Source organism: Oncorhynchus clarkii, chromosome 2 (assembly GCF_045791955.1).
Source record: "Oncorhynchus clarkii lewisi isolate Uvic-CL-2024 chromosome 2, UVic_Ocla_1.0, whole genome shotgun sequence".
Lineage (NCBI taxonomy): Eukaryota > Metazoa > Chordata > Actinopteri > Salmoniformes > Salmonidae > Oncorhynchus > Oncorhynchus clarkii.
In genome coordinates this window covers 72,147,333-72,168,773 of record NC_092148.1, presented here as the reverse complement: position 1 = coordinate 72,168,773, position 21,441 = coordinate 72,147,333, and the positions used below count along the sequence as shown (strand labels likewise).

Below are 21,441 nucleotides of genomic sequence, written 5' to 3'. Positions count from 1 at the left end.
TCTGTCAACCTGTCTCTCATTATTCCTTAAGGGTTTATATCCCAGACATCAATGAAATGAAACTGACCCCTTTTAAATAAATATTATCCTCTCAGTCAAAGGCCATGTTCACTCTTAAGCAAGTTCCTGTGTACTTTTGACTAAGAAACAGGTAAGCACAAGTGAAATGGTTTGCTGTTTGAGCATCTGAAGTATTCCATTGTGCTACGCTGTTGACATTTTGTCAGACATTTTTGTCTCTCCTACATTTGGCCATGACAGTCGCTGTGTGCCTAAGTGCTTTAAAAGACCTTAGTCGACAACAGCAAATATGACACAAAAGGCCCAGCGCGCCCATGAAGGACAGGACCGTCTTTTCCGTGTGGGTCACTGTTGTCTCCCCACAGAAAGAAACTAGGACAGCCATTGTTCTCTGGAGGGTAACTCAACTAGGCTTGGTGGTCTAGAGCTCAGCCTAGCTCGCTCTCCCTCTTTGTCTCTGTTTCTGTCTCTCTCTATCTCCGATACATATTCAACACTACATGCTAGTTTATACAGATTGTATATTTAATCTTCATAATTCTTTGTCTTAACTCCAGTCCTGGGAGTCTTTTCATGCGTGTAAGTGCACTTTCATTACCTCCAGCTCTTTTGATGAGAACACAAATGAGTGTTTTGTGTGGGCATGTGGGCGTCTCGTTATCTGCTTTTGCTTTGTACCCTGTCATTACCAGAGAAAACAAACAAAAATGTGTTGCCATGCCAACGGCTGAACAGGAAATAACATGTTGAGGAAGTGTGAGGTAAAGTATGATACAGAGAAAGAGGGAGTGGTGGAGACAGATGGAGACTGCTTTAGTCACTGTGGTTTATGCTAGTTCCTCTTTATCCTACAGCACAGTATGCCTCACTCAAGTTGATCCCATCATTAATCACACTTTATTCACTCTCTCACATCATCTTCTTGTGTATTACATCCAGGGGTTGGAACGGGAATTATTTTCCAATCAATATTTTTTTTCATTCCGTTCCACTGTTCCACCATGAAGGCCTGATTTACGCAGTCTCCTCTGAACAGTTGATGTTGAGATGTGTCTGTTACTTGAACTCATTTATTTGGGCTGCAATCTGAGGCTTGTAACTCCTTTTCCAAATTCTGTTTTTTTCTAAACAATTGTGGAATGAATTTATCCTCTGCAGCAGAGGTAACTCTGGGTCTTCCTTTCCTGTGGCAGTCCTGATGAGAGCCAGTTTCATCATAGTGCTTGATGGTTTTTGCAACTACACTTGAAGAAACATTCAAAGATCTGGATTGAATGACCTTCATGTCATAAGGTAATGATGGACTGTTGTTTCTTTTAGCTTATCTGAACTGTTTTTGCCATAATATGGACTTGCTTTTTTACCATATAGGGCTATCTTCTGTATACCACCCTACCTTGTCAAAACACAACTGGTTGGCTCAAACATATTAAGAAGGAAAGAAATTCCAAAAATTTACTTTTAACAAGGCACGCCGGTTAATTTAAATGCATTCCAGGTGACTACCTCATGCAGCTGGTTGAGAGAATGCCAAGAGTTTGCAAAGCTGTCATCAAGGCAAAGAGTGGCTACTTTGAAGAATCTAAAATCAAAAATGTATTTAGATTTGTTTAACACTTTTTTGGTTAATACATGATTCCATATGTGTTATTTCATAGTTTTGATAGAAAATAGTACAAATTAAGGAAAAGCCTTGAATGGGTAGATGTTTCCAAACTTTTGACTGTTACTGTGTACATACTTAAGCAATAAGGCCCGAGGTGGTGTGGTATATGGCCAATATACCACGGCTACGGGCTATTCTTATGAACGAGGCAACGTGGGGTGCCTGGAGACAGCCCTTAGCCGTGGTATATTGGCCATATACCACAAACCCCCGAGGTGCCTTATTGCTATTACCAATGTAATTAGAGCAGTAAAAATAGATGTTCTGTCTTACCCGTGGTATACTGTAAGATACACCATGGCTGTCAGCCAATCAACATTCAGTGCTCGAACCACCCAGTTTATATATATATTTCAAAAAAATATTATTATACTGTATATAATTTTCCCATCACCCTACCACCCCTCCCCTAATTGGAGAAAACTAATGAACAACAACACTTAGGCTTCTACTTCCATCTTATACAGTACATACTTTACGTACACAATGTATTTTTACAATAGTTATCTTTTTTATTTTTAGTTCATCCTTCAACTTCCATCAACCCCCTCCATCTATCTCTGAAGACCATCAAGTTTGATTTCCATTTTGCCATATATATTTTTAACTGTGCTGTTTCACAAAAGTTCTGAACATATATATATATATATATATATTTGTACAGACACAGAATATTTTACATTACTTATCTTGTTGTTTTTAATCCCACCCTTCAGCTCCACTCAACCCCTCCTTTTTAGTAGGCTCCTTTTCCATCTGTGTGACAAGAAATCAAAGCCTTATTCAAACCCTTTGTTATGGCAAGCCTAAATAAGTTCAGGAGTAAAAATGTGCTTATTAACAAGTCACATAAGTTGCATAGACTATCTCTGTGTGCAATAAGTGTTTAATATTATTTTTTAATGGCTACTGTAAATTGAGCAGTGAAATTGAAACACAGATTCAACCAGGGAGGTTTTCCAATGCCTCAGAAAAAAGGGCACCTATTGGTAGATGGGTAAAAATTTAAAAAAGCAGACATTGAATATCCCTTTGAGCATGGTGAAGTTATTACTTACACTTTGGATGTTGTATCACAATACAACCACGTCTTTACAAAGACACAGGCGCCCTTCCTAACTCAGATGCCAGAGGGGAAGGAAACCACTTAGGGATTTCACCATGAGGCCAACGATTACAGTTACAGAGTTTAATAGCCGTCATAGGACAAAACAGTGGATGGATAAACAAGTTACTCCACAATACTAACCTAATTGACAGAATGAAAAGAAGGAAGCACTAAAGTTATACTGCAAAAAATGTGGCAAAGGGATTAACTTTTTGTCCTGAATCGAAAGTGTTATGTTTAAGGCAAATCCAATACAACACATTACTGAGTAACACTCTCCATATTTTCAAACACAGTGGTGGCTGCATCATGTTATGGGTATGCTTGTAACGGTTAAGGACTGGGGAGTTTTTCAAGATAAAAAAGAAACTGAATGAAGCTAAGCACAGAAGAAATCGTACAGGAAAACCTGGTTCAGTCTGCTTTCCACCAGACACTGAGATTAATTCACTTTTCAGCCGGACAATAACCTAAAACACAAGGCCAAATCTACACTGGAGTTCCTTACCAAGAACACAGTGAATGTTCCTGAATGGCCAAGTTACAGTTTTGACTTAAATCTACTTGAAAATCTATTGCAAGACCAGAAAATGGTTGCCAAGCAATGATCAACAATTACATTTTTTAACAATAATGGGCAACACCAATCCAGGTGTGGAAAGCTCTTTGAGACATACCCAGAAAGACATCTGTGATAGCTGCCGAAGATGGTTCTACAAAGTATTGACTCAGGGGTGTTAATTAGATATTTTTGTATTTCACTTTCAAGAAATTAGCAAAGATTTCTATTCTCATGTTTTCAGTTTTCATTATGGGGTATGGTGTGTAGACGGGTGATAAATAAAATCAATTTAATCCATGTCGAATTCAGGCTGTAATACAACAAAATGTGGAATAAGTCAAAGGGTATTAATACTTTCTGAAGGCACTGTATTCACTGTGTAATGCAACACCTTGCACACTTTGTTTTATTGCCATATTATTGCTTTACACAGTCCTGACTGTTTTACTGTTAGCATGTCAAAACTTTAGCTTTTTACACAGCAAATACCTAGAGGGCGATTTGCCATTCACAACACTCCCACGCTGTTTCCTCTCACTGTAACATGGCCAATCCTCTAGAGCTGTCATCAAGATGGTGGGAGTTCCAGCCATATTTCTCTGTACCATCATATTTTATTTGGTGTGATAAAGATAAGCCATAACAATGCTCACTTTATCTCTCCCCTAATGAACTGAACACAGTGGTTTATTTCTCCCTCTATTGCCTCACATAGATAGATGATGTATTGTATATAGGATAAACGAAGAGAGATATAACAAATCATACCTCACCTAAAACGCTACCCTCCAACGTTATTGGTAATGGTGAGAGATTAGCATATTTTGGGGGCATGATCTTTGTGCATCTGTAACTTTCTCACTCAACATAATTCACGATTCAGTAATGATTATCTGTAATCATGGAGGCATCCACATTAATGTAGAAGTGTTCAGAAACATATTCTATTCTTATTTACAATAAAAGTGACTCCAAAATTACACAATACATAATTTACCGTTCATTTCTATTGGGCACAACATAATCTGAAGCACAACCAAAACAAACTGCAAATGCATCCAACAAGTTTGTGAGTCACAAGCTTGATGTAGTCATTGTATGCTAGGAATATGGGACGAAATACTAAACATTTTACTATATTTAATACACTATAAGTACTTTTGTATCAACACTTATGACACATTCAATAGGTCGTCTAGATACATAATTTGCATTCATTTCTAAACAGATACAGTGCCTTGCGAAAGTATTCGGCCCCCTTGAACTTTGCGACCTTTTGCCACATTTCAGGCTTCAAACATAAAGATATAAAACTGTATTTTTTTGTGAAGAATCAACAACAAGTGGGACACAATCATGAAGTGGAACGACATTTATTGGATATTTCAAACTTCTTTAACAAATCAAAAACGGAAAAATTGGGCGTGCAAAATTATTCAGCACCTTTACTTTCAGTGCAGCAAACTCTCTCCAGAAGTTCATTGAGGATCTCTGAATGATCCAATGTTGACCTAAATGATAAATGATGATAAATACAATCCACCTGTGTGTAATCAAGTCTCCGTATAAATGCACCTGCATTGTGATAGTCTCAGAGGTCCGTTAAAAGCGCAGAGAGCATCATGAAGAACAAGGAACACACCAGGCAGGTCCGAGATACTGTTGTGAAGAAGTTTAAAGCCGGATTTGGATACAAAAATATTTCCCAAGCTTAAACTTAAAGCTTAAACATCCCAAGGAGCACTGTGCAAGCGATAATATTGAAATGGAAGGAGTATCAGACCACTGCAAATCTACCAAGACCTGGCCGTCCCTCTAAACTTTCAGCTCAAACAAGGAGAAGACTGATCAGAGATGCAGCCAAGAGGCCCATGATCACTCTGGATGAACTGTAGAGATCTACAGCTGAGGTGGGAGACTCTGTCCATAGGACAACAATCAGTCGTATATTGCACAAATCTGGCCTTTATGGAAGAGTGGCAAGAAGAAAGCCATTTCTTAAAGATATCCATAAAAAGTGTTGTTTAAAGTTTGCCACAAGCCACCTGGGAGACACACCAAACATGTGGAAGAAGGTGCTCTGGTCAGATGAAACCAAAATTGAACTTTTTGGCAACAATGCAAAACGTTATGTTTGGCGTAAAAGCAACACAGCTGAACACACCATCCCCACTGTCAAACATGGTGGTGGCAGCATCATGGTTTGGGCCTGCTTCTCTTCAGCTGGGACAGGGAAGATGGTTAAAATTGATGGGAAGATGGATGGAGCCAAATACAGGACCATTCTGGAAGAAAACCTGATGGAGTCTGCAAAAGACCTGAGACTGGGACGGAGATTTGTCTTCCAACAAGACAATGATCCAAAACATAAAGCAAAATCTACAATGGAATGGTTAAAAAATAAACATATCCAGGTGTTAGAATGGCCAAGTCAAAGTCCAGACCTGAATCCAATCGAGAATCTGTGGAAAGAACTGAAAACTGCTGTTCACAAATGCTCTCCATCCAACCTCACTGAGCTCGAGCTGTTTTGCAAGGAGGAATGGGAAAAAATGTCAGTCTCTCGATGTGCAAAACTGATAGAGACATACCCCCAAGCGACTTACAGCTGTAATCGCAGCAAAAGGTGGCGCTACAAAGTATTAACTTAAGGGGGCTGAATAATTTTGCACGCCCAATTTTTCAGTTTTTGATTTGTTAAAAAAGTTTGAAATATCCCATAAATGTTGTTACACTTCATGATTGTGTCCCACTTGTTGTTTATTCTTCACAAAAAAATACAGTTTTATATCTTTATGTTTGAAGCCTGAAATGTGGCAAAAGGTCGCAAAGTTCAAGGGGGCCGAATACTTTTGCAAGGCACTGTATGTATGAAAATACCCTAAAATAAAAGGTGACATTCTGTACTTTCGCCACATATAAAACATTTGATCTCAAATCCAAAATGCTAGAGTATAGAGCCAAATTAAACATTTTATTTTCACTGTCCAAATAAATACACAGGGGAATGTACCTCATATGAATGTAGAATCACAACGTGTTTCACATAACCTACTTTATATACACGTGTTTAGTTTAATTATCGGCTGGGCCATTACAGCAGTCTCTATACGTGTTTGGTTGAGAAGCAGAAAACAAGTCAACTACAATAGGCCTCCACCTTTCATGTTGTTGACCTGCTGTAGGTACTTACTTGGAAATGTACTAAGCTATTTTTGGCCCTTCAGCTGAGACTAGAGCTGGAACAAATCTTCATGAACATCAATGTAGTTTCCTTCATGCTCATGTAGTCAGTCAGTTCATGGTTCTGTCTCATTAGGCTCTCCTTGAATTCTCATTGACCACTGATCTATAGGACTTAGCTAGGTGAAAGCAATATGAATATGGCTGAAATACCTCCAGTTCACGTACCAGTGAAAAGAGACTAGGATAGGTAGGGGGTTTGAAATAAAGCCCCTAGTAAGAGTAGAAGTGATCTATATTTAATCCGATGACATAGTGGCACTCAATATATCATTCTGGTTGTTGAGATTGGAGGGGGGGGGGGGGGGGGGGGGGGGTTGAGAGAGAGGAGAGGGGAGGAGGATATTCATTGAAAGCAGAGCAGGGAGAAAACAAAAGACCAGATGCGCTCTCAGCAACTGTTGCTGTCATAGACAGAATGAGAGAAAGGTAGAACAGGGATAGAAGGGGGAGCGGAAAGAGGATAGTTAGCAAAACACAAGAGGGGGGCACCTTCCAAGCTAATAAAAAACTGAAGAAGCAGACAGTGACAGGAAAGAGAAAAAAGAGCGATTGAGAGAGAGAAAATGGAGAGAGAGGCTGCGCAAGGTAGGGTGGGAGGGAGCAAGAGAGGGAGAGGCAGAAGGGTGTGTACACACATGCACCACCCTCTTCCCGATTCTGCCTGTCACAAGGCTCAGAAACCCTCTCTCGCAGAGAATAAAAAAAAGTTGGGCAAAGTCTGTCTCAGCTCCAATAGCTACCAGACACCCACTCCCTTTAGAGGACCGGACTCTCCCTCTCTCTCTCTTTATCTCTCTCTCACACACACTCACTCACACACACACACATACACCCCCCCCCCCCCCCCCACACACACACACACTCACTCCTGACACAGAGAAGATAGGACAACTGGAGAGACCATACACACTTCATACTCATCCAGTAACTCACCCAGCCATCGCCAGACGCTAAGACCAAGATGTGGACTCTGCTCTTTGGGGTTACCTTTGGATTACTGGCCTCCTCCAGGTTGGAACCGGCTCAAGGTGAGGCTGTGCATCTCTCTCTGCCCAGCAGACACCTCTTTGTCTGGGGCTTTTTTTCTCTGCTTTCAGCCTGGAAACACTCTCCTTTGTTGGTAGATTTTATGGCGAGACAGTGTAGTTTTTGTCATTATCAGCACTTGATGAGCATGTATAGTGTGTGTATGTGTGTGTGTGTGTGTGTGTGTGTGTGTGTGTGTGTGTGTGTAAGAAGAGAGTAGGATAGGCTGAGGCAGTGCCTGTGGAATGGATGAGTAGACGCCAGAAAAGCAACGTGCGCTAGGCTACACTAGCACAGACAGGCTTACGTCTGGCAGTCTGGAGACTCATGACAGCACAGACACAAAGGAGAAAGTCTCTCTCTCTCTCTCTCTTTCTCTCACACATGCTCACATACACACTCACCACTGAGTGTGTTAGGGAGGAGAACAATGAGCCCATGCCGGGCAGCTGCTCATTTCTCATTCCTTCAGCCGGTTATCTTGGTATTGTATGGCCACTGTAGCCTTCAGAAAGCATCTATCTGCACTTCAATCAATGTGAGGATACGAAAGAGCTCTATTCATTGTCTGACCACAGCTGAGAGCTATGCTGCCGTGCTTTTACGCTGCATTTTCTAAGGATATTCATTAATTCCTCTACCTTTCTCTCTCTTTCTCTCTCTCTCTCTTTCTCTCTCTCTCTGTTTCTCTCTCGCTGTCTTTCATTTTCTTTGTCTCTCGCTCCCTCATGCTTTCAGTAAGGGCTCTTGATTGGATTTGTGTCTCAGAGCGGCATCTTTCTGACAAGGGGAAGTTGGTGCTGAATCAAACAGGTCTGGGTTAGTCTTGCTCTCTTTGATTTGGCTGGGAGGGATCTCGCTGTGCCTCCTCTCTGGCTCTGTGCCAAAGCACAGCCAGCGTGCAGCTGTAAATCTGACTGGTTTAAAGACAAACAAAGAGGAGCTATAGTATGTGTGTTCACATTTCCCCTGTGTATTCCTACAAGTTTATGCCTCTTGGTTTAACCTTAGGGAATGAAGGGTTGTATGAAGATGATAGCTGTGTGTGTGTGCATCTATGTGTGTGTTCACAGTAATTGGGTGTCCGGTGAGTTGAGTCCTGGGGTAGTTACAGCTCATCCTGCCCAGTCTTTGAACTCTAAATGTGCTGCAGTCCAGACATCAATGTAAACCAATAACCCATTAACAAGGCCTCTCCCATGACTGGAGATCCAATCCACATATGGTTCTGTAAATGACCAAAGCAATGGGACCCTGAAATTTGACCTTCAGAAAATACTTGCTCTCCTAGCCCCTCTGGCTAATGCGGCCGTCCAATGGATATACTTTTTCAAAAGCAGGTTTTGCTTTAGACACACTCGCTCACAAATACACATGCACATAACGACATCCATGCATAATGCTTACGTTACAGAAATATGAGCTAGGCATTAATACGGCTGTTCCCATTGCTGGGTTGTTTGCTCAGGGTGTCTTGGCAGTTGGCCAGCTTCACTCCGCTCCTTAGAGCACGTTAGACAAGGCCTGATTGATCAGATGGCTACAGGTATGCACAGGGCCAGAGCAGGCTGTGTCCGTCCAGGCTGGACACATGCATGCACGCACACACACCTCACAGAGACCAGCCCATGCCAGTGGCTGTATTTGCTCCCCTGGCGTAACGACCCCTCCCGTACCTCTGGGTGTCCATTTCCAAGGTGAGGGGTTCCTGTGGACCAGCACTAGGGCCTCACAAAGAGGCCTTGTGCCCATGCACGCTGGTACTACCGTCACCTGCCATCTGATCTGCCTGGGCACTTGTTTGGCCCCTAAGCCAATACCCTTCTACCCTCCTATACCCTTCTCTACCCTTCTCTACCAACCAATCACACATAGGCCTTACAGCCGGCCACCACTAAGTTGAGTCGTTCCACTCCTCCTTCTCTCCCTTTCTCTCCAGCACTTTTGGTGGCCCCTTCACTCAGTCAAAAGCTGATTGGCATTTAAACTGATCTTAAACGGGGGGTACCTCGTATTTCAGCACTACTGTATCTTCAAGAATGCTGTTAAACCTATTAATTATGATTTAAAGCCTCTCTGTGAGTCTTAGGTTCCCCAGTAGCCAGGCTGTACCCCCGCCCCCTTCCTTCTCTTCACTGTTCATATACACTGAAGTCTTTGTAGCCAAGGGAAAGCTGCTCCAAAGGCCTCTTTCTGTAATGTATACAGACCCTTACTGCATGAGGCAAGCCTGACCATCTCTAATACCCAACCAGACTACATTTTGTATCTGGGACCAATACAGCGGCTGTAGCTAAGTCTATTTTTTCACAGAGATGTCTGTGAGCTTTCACTGCAAGTCGATAATCATGTAAGTGTTCAGAGGTTAGGATAGACACATTTAAAAGGTCATATTGTGGATTTATCCACTAAAAGGTTCTCTCAATTTTGATGTAAGATTTGTGAGCCTATAAGCTAAAAGTCTTTGAAAGACATAAGGGGGAAATGAATGGGTCACTGAGAGAGAGAGACAGAGAAAGGGGAGAAAGAGGGGCAGGAGTTAGCTTGGAGCTAGGCCCATCTCCCAGCGAGCTGAAGAGATCCATCAGACAATTCCTGGGCTTCAATACCTCTTTTGCCAATTGGCCTGGACCCTTTGCTGCCGACACAGAGCCTCACGAATCAATCTCGACTAGTCTGCCGACGTAACCATCCGAGGGGGTTTCAACTGGCTCTTCCATTGCGACGTCCCTCTGAGGCCCATCTGCTAGCCTGCTAGCCCCGGCCTGCTAGCTGTCTGAATCTCTGTGCCTCCAGCTCGCCTAGCTACTCACTGATCCTATGATCACTCGGCTACACATGCCTCTCCCTAATGTCAATATGCCTTGTCTTTTGCTGTTTTGGTTAGTGATTTTTGTCTTATTTCACTGTAGAGCATCCAGCCCTGCTCAATATGCCTTAGCTAGCCGTTTTGCTCCACCCCCCACACATGTGGTGACCTCACTTGGCTTAAATGGTGCCTCTAGAGACAAAACCTCTCTCATCGTCACTCAACGCCTAGGCTTACCTCCACTATACTCACATCCTACCATACCCTTGTCTGTACATTATGCCTTGAATCTATTCTTCCATGCCCAGAAATCTGCTCCTTTTACTCTCTGTTCCGAATGCAGTAGACAACCAGTTCCTGTACCCTTATACTACTCCTCCTCTGTTCCTCTGGTGATGTAGAGGTTAACCCAGGCCCTGCAGCCCCCAGCATCACTCCCATTCCCCAGGCGCTCTCATTTGTTGACTTACGTAACCATAAAAGCCTTGGTTTCATGCATGTTAACATTAGAAGCCTCCCTAAGTTTGTTTAATTCACTGCTTAATTCATCTGTCAACCCGGATGTCCTAGCCGTGTCTGAATCCTGGCTTAGGAAGGCCACCTAAAATCCTGCAATTTCCAACCCTAACTATAACATTTTCAGACAAGATAGAACTGCCAAAGGCGAAGGAGTTGCAATCTACTGAGGCCTGCAGAGTCCTGTCATACTATCCAGGTCTGTGCCCAAACAATTTGAGCTTCTACTTAAAAAAATTCACTTTTCCAGAAACAAGTCTCTCACTTTTGCCGCTTGTTATAGACCCCCTTCAGCCCCCAGCTATGCCCTGGACACCATATGTGAATTGATTGCCGCCCATCTATCTTCAGAGTTTGTACTGTTAGGTGACCTAAACTAGGACATGCTTAACACCCAGGTCCTACAATCTAAGCTAGATGCCTTCAATCTCACACAAATTATCAAGGAACCTACCAGGTACAACCCTAAATCTGTAACCATGGGCACCCTCTTAGATATCATCCCGACCAACTTGCCCTCTAAATACACCTCCGCTGTCTTCAACCAGGATCTCAGTAATCACTGCCTCATTGCCTGCGTGCTTTATGGGTCCACAGCCAAACGACCAGCCCTCATCACTGTCAAAACGCTGCCTAAAACACTTCAGCGAGCAAGCCTTTCTAATCGACCTGGCCCAGGTATCCTGGAAAGATATTGACCTCATCCCGTCAGTAGAGGATGCCTGTTTGGTCTTCAAAAGAGTTTTCTTCTCCATCTTAAATAAACATGCCCCATTCAAAAAATGTATAACTAAGAACAGATATACGCATTGCTTCACCCCAGACTTGACTACCCTTGACCAGCACAAAAACATCCTGTGGTATTTTGCATTAGCATCGAATAGCCACCACGATATGCAACTTTTCAACGAAGTCAGGAACCAATATACTCAGTCAGTTAGGAAAGCTAAGGCTAGCTTTTTCAAACAGAAAATTGCTTCTTGTAGCACTAATTCCAAAATAAATTGTCCATGGAGAATAAGATCACCTCCTCCCAGCTACCCACAGCACTGAGGATAGGAAACACTGTCACCACCAATATATCTGCGATAATCGTTAATTTCAATAAGCATTTCTTCTATGGCTGGCCATGCTTTCCACCTGGTTACCCTTACCATGGCCAACATCTCAGCACCCCCGGCAGCAACTTGCCCAAGCCCCCCTGCTTCTCCTTCACACAAATCCAGACAGCTGATGTTCTGAAAGAGCTGCAAAATCTGGATCCCTACAAATCAGCTGGGCTAGACAATCTGGACCCTCTCTTTCTGAAATTATCAGCTGAAATTGCTGCAAACCCTATTACTAGCCTATTCAACCTCTCTTTCGTATCATCTGAGATCCCCAAAGATTGGAAAGCAGCCGCGGTCATCCCCCTCTTCAAAGGGGGAGAAACTCTAGACCCAAACTGTTATAGACCTAAATCCATCCTTCCCTGTCCTCCTAAAATCTTTGAAAGCCAAGTTAACAAACAGATCACCGACCATTTCGAATCCCATGGTACCTGCTCCACTATGCAATCTGGTTTCCGAGCTGGTCATGGGTGCACCTCAGCCATGCTCAAGGTCATAAACGATATCATAACCGCCATCAATAAAAGACAGTACTGTGCAGCCGTCTTCATCAACCTGGCCAAGGCTTTTGACTATGTCAATCACCACATTCTTACTCAATAGCCTTGGCTTCTCAAATGACTGCCTCGCCTGGTTCACCAACTACTTCTCAGATAGAGTTAAGTGTGTCAAATCGGAGGGCCTGCTGTCCTGACCTCTGGCAGTCTCTATGGGGGTGCCACAGGGTTCAATTCTCGGGCCGACTCTCTTCTCTGTATATATCAATGATTTCGCTCTTGCTGTGTTGATTCTCTGATCCACCTCTACGTAGACGACACCATTATGTATACATCTGCCCTTCTTGGGACACTGTGCTAACAAACCTCCAAACGAGCTTCAACGCCATACAACACTCCTTCTGTGGCCTCCAACTGCTTTTGAATGCTAGTAAAACTAAGTGCATGCTCTTCAAACGATTGCGGCCCGCACCCTCCCGCCCGACTAGCATCACTACTCTGGACGGTTCTGACTTAGAATATGTGGACAACTACAAATACCTAGGTGTCTGGTTAGACTGTCAACTCTCCTTCCCAGACTCACATTAAGCATCTCCAATACAAAATTGAACCTAGAATTGGCGTCCTATTTCGCAACAAAGCCTCCTTCACTCACGTTGCCAAACGACCCTCGTAAAACCGACAATCCTACCGATCCTTGACTTCGGCCATGTCATTTATAAAATAGCCCCCAACACCCTACTCAGCAAACTGGATGTAGTCTATCACAGTGCCATCCGTTTTGTCACCAAAGCCCCATATACTACCCACCACTACGACCTGTATGCTCTCGTTGGCTGACCCTCACTACATATCCGTCGCCAAACCCACTGGCTCCAGGTCATCTATAAGTCTTTGCTAGGTAAAGCCCCACCTTTTCTCAGCTCACTAGTCACCATAGCAACACCCACCTGTAGTACATGCTCTAGCATGTATATTACACTGGTCATCCCCAAATCCAACACTTACTTTAGCCGCCTTTCCTTCCAGTTCTCTGCTGCCAATGACTGGAACAAATTGCAAAAATCTCTGAAGCTGGAGTCTTATATCTCCCTCTTTAAATTTAAGCATCAGCTATCAGAGCAGTTTAAAGATCACTGTATCTGTACACAGCCAATCTGTAAATTGCACACCCAACTACCTCATCCCCATATTATTACTTACCCTTATATTCTTTTGCACCCCAGTAGCTCTACTTGCACATCATCATCTGCACATCTATCACTCCAGTATCAATGCTAAACTGTAATTATTTCGCCTCTATGGCCTATTTATTGACTACCTCCCTACTATTCTACATTTCCAGACACTGTACATAGATTTTGATATTTTTATTTTCTATTGACTGTATGTTTGTTTTTGTGTAACACTGTGCTGTTGTTTTGTCACACTGCTTTGCTTTATCTTGTCCAGGTCGCAGTTGTAAATGAGAACGTGTTCTCAACTGGCCAACCTGGTTCAATAAAGGTGAAATACAAATAAATTAAAAGGAGAAAAGGTCTTTCAGGTGACTTTGCCTGGGTGAGTTTTGTGTGAGGGGGGGGGGGGGGGATCTCATGTTTCACCTGTACCACCGGTCTATTGGCTCTGTGGATCCTGTGACCAGCAGAGTGAGGGCTAGCCATAACAAACATGCTGGCTCTGCACTATCTTGACAGAGAGCGAGAGAGAGAGAGATTTTGCAGAAATATATGGTGACAGTCTATATTTGTGGCTGTGGCGTTGTTTCTCAGAGGGAGTTTAATAAACACATACATCACACACAGAGAGAGAGAGAGAGAGAGAGGGGTGTGTGAGAGGGAGAAAGATAGTAAGAGAGAGATTTGCGTCTGAGAAAATCAGACATAGGTGATAAAGAGCAAGCTGTTTGGCTTTCAGGCCTGATAAGATGTACGTAGCTAGACAGAGCACAGACTACAAATTGACTGATGTTTTGGATTTGAGGCCAGTGTATCAGTTTGTGTGGTAGTCGTGGTGCTGGCTAGTGTTTGGATGCCAGTGTATTAGTGTGTGTTGGTTGGAGGCCAGTCTATCAGTGTGTTTTGGTTTGGAGGCTAGTGTATCAGTGTGTTTTTGTTTGGAGGCCAGTGTATCAGTGTGTTTTTGTTTGGAGGCCAGTGTATCAAAGTGTGTTGGTTTGGAGGCCAGTGTATCAGTGTGTTTTTGTTTGGAGGCCAGTGTATCAGTGTGTTTTTGTTTGGAGGCCAGTGTATCAGTGTGTTTTTGTTTGGAGGCCAGTGTATCAATGTGTGTTGGTTTGGAGGCCGGTGGATCAATGTTTTATGGTTTGGAGGCCAGTGTATCACAATCTGTTGGTTTGGATTCCAGTGTATCAGTGTGCGTTGGTTTGGAGGTCACTGTACCAGTCTGTGTTGGTTTGGAGGCCAGTGTGTCATTGGGTGTGGTGTTGGAGGCCGAGTGTATCAGTGTGTATCAGTGTGTGTGGTGTAATTTGCTGTGTATAGCTACAGGAGAGAGACGAGAGAAGAGCCTGTCTGTTCCAGTCAGTGCAGCTGGAGATTCTGGCATGCACTGTGTAAAAGCTCCCTTTTCTCCCAACTAGCAGCCTCTGTATATCCAGACCCTCTGTGGTCTCTGGCCCTTTCAAGTCCATTAACTGACAATAGCATCTTTTCGAGAGTCACTGCCTTGGAATAACAGGATCTTGGAGTGACAAAGTTGTGCATGGCCACTCTCCCTGCATGCTAATGGTAACACCTCTGATTCATTGGTTACCCTCTCTCTTCTGCCATCCAAATGCTGTGTTCACTTTGATCCACTCTGGGCAAGTGTATGTGCGGGTGCATGTGCTTGTGCGCGTGCATGCGTGTGTTTTCCTCTAATGCAGAGTTCCATGGTGAACACACAGCTACAGCTACACCCTCCGAGCCCAACCGTCACTAACGGTAAAGTAACTTCCTGCTCAACCTCCTCTCTCTGCCAGTACTTTGGTATTCACCAAAGTGCTGGGTCAGGCAGTTTTACTGATGCCATAAATGTTTAATGTTCATTTTCACAATGTGATATGTCATCGGTTAACATACCAGGTTGATAAGTGAACTACTTCAATACTATGACTCTCTACAACTCTGTGCTGTTGTCAAAGCAGACTGCAGTCAGACAGGTAGAAGATCAAAGCAAATTGTCAAACACACAAGTGGTGAATCATTGAGACATCAAAACATAGAGCAATGTCAAATAGTGCAGGCATTGAGACCATGTTACTCTGGTACACTTACTTGCAATTTGAAAACATAAAATCTGCATGTGTCTTGTTCCTTTTATAGAGTTCTGTGTTAAAATCTTTAAGTGTGCGTCAATCTAAGTAACATAATAAAAAAAATCCCTATCAAAATTGCCAGCTGGACGGTGTCCTCCAGCACGTTGGTGAGGCTGGCTTCCGGGTTAAGCGAGAAGTGTATCAAGAAGCAGTGTAGCTTGGCAGGTTTGTGTTTCGGAGGATGTATGGCTCTCGACCTTCGCATCTCCCGAGTCTGTAGGGGATTTGCAGCGATGGGGCAAGACTGTAACTAGCAATTGGATATCACGAAATTAGGGAGAAAATGGGTAAAAGTAGAAAAAAAATCATGATAATAACAATTTGGCCGTTTAATCTAGAGATATGTTTTTTGCATGGGATGAGCCTCAGTCCAATGCATCTGTTTGTCAGACCATGAAATATTCCGAATATCGACCACCAAAAGCCCCAGGGGACTTGTCTGAAGTTAGTAGCGCTGATCTGCCAACTTCCGAACGGTTTCGCCTACACACTAGTATGACCACACTATGGTAAGATGAGACTCTCACAAACATGATGGCGTTCTGCATTTTGTGTCACGGGACTCGTCAGAATGTGTCGTGGAAATTTCCTCTATCACCAAATCACGAGAGAGCAATTAAGAGTTATTAAAAAGTCCATCTTTAATTATATGAGCTTCACCATAACCCTGTGACTCTCAGATCAATTCAGTGTCTATAAATTAATTATCTGAGAGTGCTTACAAAACAGTTCTTAGTATCATTTATAGCCAAGACACACCCATCAAAACTCAAAACATGACAAATAACAGATCTTAGGAACATTACACAAATAACCTTTTACCAGAAAAAGGAGTATCCTATAGCCAGACATCATTAGCTGTAAATTATCGTTCAGTTTGCCCTCTTAGACGAGGTTCTACTTCTCATTCTTGGTACCACTTAGGACCAAAACATTACCTCATCCAATGGCATATATCGATTGTCAATTCTAGATACTTCCATCAAAAATACAATTCCTCCTGGACAAGCTTACGGAGAGGAGTGACTGGCACACAGACATTGTGGAGCCAACTAACTGGTTCCCCATTAATCACACCATCCCTTCACATGGTTTAGGAATAGTGACAGACACATTCACAGATAAGACAAACCTGACCTCTCCCCTCTCTGGGCCCTAAGTCATTTCCCTCATAAGCATACTTATGAACATTGATAAAACATCTTCTTTATCAATGTTACCTAAAGAATTCTGATTCTGCCACAACAAAGGTAAACGATACAAATGAATGGAAGTATAGAGATAGTTTTGTGCCAACAAAAAATAAGGGGTCAAAAGTTACAGGTGTAGTGAGAAAGATGGATGTCAGAGGTATTGCAATGTATTGTAAATGTAATTTTAATTCCTCTGTCTGTATATTTCAAGACATAACATATGAGGGTGCAGTGAGATACTCGATGGGTTGGACGATACTCTTCTTATAAGGTATCTTTAAAAAACATATACTCAAACTGGAAATCAACCAATCCTCAATAGTTCACACAATGGAAGGGTCAAATTCTTTATTATCTGAAAATTTCAAGAGCCTGTTAGACGGAGAGAAACAAAATGGTGCAGGTTGAGGCCATGTGAAGAAAGTGATATGGGTGCTGGAGATCGGGGTGGGGGCTAGTGGGTCTGGGAAGGTGTGATTTTTGTGTACTGATGTTTGTGTGATGTAGTAATTTGTACAGTGCCTTGCGAAAGTATTCGGCCCCCTTGAACTTTGCGACCTTTTGCCACATTTCAGGCTTCAAACATAAAGATATAAAACTGTATTTTTTTGTGAAGAATCAACAACAAGTGTGACACAATCATGAAGTGGAGCGACATTTATTGGATATTTCAAACTTTTTTAACAAATCAAAAACTGAAAAATTGGGCGTGCAAAATTATTCAGCCCCTTTACTTTCAGTGCAGCAAACTCTCTCCAGAAGTTCAGTGAGGATCTCTGAATGATCCAATGTTGACCTAAATGACTAATGATGACAAATACAATCCACCTGTGTGTAATCAAGTCTCCGTATAAATGCACCCGCACTGTGATAGTCTCAGAGGTCCGTTAAAAGCGCAGAGAGCATCATGAAGAACAAGGAACACACCAGGCAGGTCCGAGATACTGTTGTGAAGAAGTTTAAAGCCGGATTTGGATACAAAAAGATTTCCCAAGCTTTAAACATCCCAAGGAGCACTGTGCAAGCGATAATATTGAAATGGAAGGAGTATCAGACCACTGCAAATCTACCAAGACCTGGCCGTCCCTCTAAACTTTCAGCTCATACAAGGAGAAGACTGATCAGAGATGCAGCCAAGAGGCCCATGATCACTCTGGATGAACTGTAGAGATCTACAGCTGAGGTGGGAGACTCTGTCCATATTTCAACAATCAGTCGTATATTGCACAAATCTGGCCTTTATGGAAGAGTGGCAAGAAGAAAGCCATTTCTTAAAGATATCCATAAAAAGTGTTGTTTAAAGTTTGCCACAAGCCACCTGGGAGACACACCAAACATGTGGAAGAAGGTGCTCTGGTCAGATGAAACCAAAATTGAACTTTTTGGCAACAATGCAAAACGTTATGTTTGGCGTAAAAGCAACACAGCTGAACATACCATCCTAACTGTCAAACATGGTGGTGGCAGCATTATGGTTTGGGCCTGCTTTTCTTCAGCAGGGACAGGGAAGATGGTTAAAATTTATGGGAAGATGGATGGAGCCAAATACAGGACCATTCTGGAAGAAAACCTGATGGAGTCTGCAAAAGACCTGAGACTGGGACGGAGATTTGTCTTCCAACAAGACAATGATCCAAAACATAAAGCAAAATCTACAATGGAATGGTTCAAAAATAAACATATTCAGGTGTTAGAATGGCCAAGTCAAAGTCCAGACCTGAATCCAATCGAGAATATGTGGAAAGAACTGAAAACTGCTGTTCACAAATGCTCTCCATCCAACCTCACTGAGCTCGAGCTGTTTTGCAAGGAGGAATGGGAAGAAAATTCAGTCTCTCAATGTGCAAAACTGATAGAGACATACCCCAAGCGACTTACAGCTGTAATCGCAGCAAAAGATGGCGCTACAAAGTATTAACTTAAGGGGGCTGAATAATTTTGCACGCCCAATTTTTCAGTTTTTGATTTGTTAAAAAAGTTTGAAATATCCAATAAATGTCGTTCCACTTCATGATTGTGTCCCACTTGTTGTTGATTCTTCACAAAAAAATACAGTTTTATATCTTTATGTTTGAAGCCTGAAATGTGGCAAAAGGTCGCAAAGTTCAAGGGGGCCGAATACTTTCGCAAGGCACTGTACAAATTACTACATCACAGGCACTGTATGTGTTTGTTTTGCATACAATTCTAACTTAAATGACAGAGTGTAAAGAAGGAAGCCAGTACAGAAAAAAAATATTCCAAAGCATGCATCCTGTTTGCAATAAGGCACCAAAGCCAACTTTAGGTCCTGAATACAAAGAGTTAGGTTTGGGGTAAAAACACAACACATCACAGCTTCATATTTACAGCTTCATATTTTCAAGCATAGTGATGGCTGCATCATGTTCTGGGTATGCTTGTCATCGGCAAGGTATACAGAATTTTCTACACAATAGAGCTAAGCGCAGGCTAAATCCTAGAGGACACCTGTCTTAGTCTACTTTCCAACTGATATCGGGAGACCTTTTCACCTTTCAGCAGGACAATAACGTAAAACACAATGGCAAATATACACTGGAATTGCTTACCAAGACAACATTTTTAAAATAAATGTGTATAATCCAGGTGTGCAAAGTTCTTAGAGACTTACCAAGAAAGACTCACAGCTGTCATCACTGTCAAATGTGATTCTAACATGTATTGACTCACGGGGTTGAATACATTGGTAATATCATTTGATTTACTCAATATGCCTACCACTTTGAATATGCAAAATATATTTTTTATTGTGAAACAAACCAGAAATTAGAAGAACATTTTTTTTAAACTTGAGCGTGCATAACTGTTCACCCCCACAAAGTCAATACTTTGTAGAGCCACCTTTTGCAGCAATTACAGCTGCAAGTATCTTAGGGTATGTCTCTATAAGCTTGGTACGTCTAGCCACTGGGATTTTTGCCCATTCTTCAAAGCAAAACTGCTCCAGCTCCTTAAAGTTGGATGGGTTCCGCTGGTGTACAGGAATCTTTAAGTTATACCAGAGATTCTCATATGGATTGAGGTCTGGGCTATGACTAGGCCATTCCAAGACATTTTATTCCCCTTAAACCATTCAAGTGTTGCTTTAGCAGTATGCTAAGGGTCACTGTCCTGCTGGAAGGTGAACCTCTGTTCCAGTCTCAAATCTCTGGAAGACTGAAACAGGTTTCCCTCAAGATTTTCCCTGTATTTAGCACCATCCATAGTTTCTTCAATTCTAAAATAAAATAAAATAAAATGTTATTTGTCACATACACATGGTTAGCAGATGTTAATGCGAGTGTAGCGAAATGCTTGTGCTTCTAGTTTCGACAATGCAGTAATAACCAACGAGTAATCTAGCTAACAATTCCAAAACTACTACCTTATACACACAAGTGTAAAGGGATAAAGAATATGTACATAAAGATATATAGATGTATATATGAATGAGTGATGGTACAGAGCGGCATAGGCAAGATGCAGTAGATGGTATCGAGTACAGTATATACATATGAGATGAGTATGTAAACAAAGTGACATAGTTTAAAGTGGCTAGTGATACATGTATTACATAAAGATGCAGTAGATGATATAGAGTACAGTATATACGTATACATATGAGATAAATAATGTAGGGTATGTAAACATTATATTAAGTAACATTGTTTAACGTGGCTAGTGATATATTTTACATCAATTCCCATCAATTCCCATTATGAAAGTGGCTGGAGTTGAGTCAGTGTGTTGGCAGCAGCCACTCAATGTTTGGCTGTTTAACAGTCTGATGGCCTTGAGATAGAAGCTGTTTTTCAGTCTCTCGGTCCCAGCTTTGATGCACCTGTACCGACCTCGCCTTCTGGATGAAAGCGGGGTGAACAGGCAGTGGCTCGGGTGGTTGTTGTCCTTGATGATCTTTATGGCCTTCCTGTGACATCGGGTGGTGTAGGTGTCCTGGAGGGCAGGTAGTTTGCCCCCGGTGATGCGTTGTGCAGACCTCACTACACCCTAGAGAGCCTTACGGTTGTGGGCGGAGCAGTTGCCGTACCAGGCAACTGACCAGTTTCCCAGTCCTTGCCGATGAAAAACATCCCCACAGCATGATGCTGCCACAACCATGCTTCACTATGGGGATGGTGTTCTTGGGTTGATGAGAGGTGTCGGGTTTGAGCCAGACAAAGTGCTTTCCTTGATGGCCAAAAAGCTCAATTTTAGTCTCATCGGACCAGAGTACCTTCTTCCAAATGCTTGGGGAGTCTCCCACATACCTGTTGGTGAACACCAAACATGTTTGCTTATTTTTTTCTGGACACTCTTCCATAAAGCCCAGATCTGTGGAGTGTATGGCTTAAAGTGGTCCTATGTACAG

General features: G+C 42.5%; 1 protein-coding gene across 1 annotated transcript in view; it reads left to right on the top strand.

The window, feature by feature from the left end:
- The first annotated feature begins 7,296 nt into the window (after positions 1-7,296).
- The window catches only part of LOC139373287 (CD44 antigen-like), a 36,496-nt gene continuing 22,351 nt past the window's right edge, over positions 7,297-21,441 (top strand). The window contains exon 1 of the mRNA XM_071113642.1: positions 7,297-7,631. Within this exon, the coding sequence (XP_070969743.1) occupies positions 7,565-7,631 (67 nt within the window). The 5' untranslated portion in view covers positions 7,297-7,564. The remainder of the gene's footprint in view (positions 7,632-21,441) is intronic.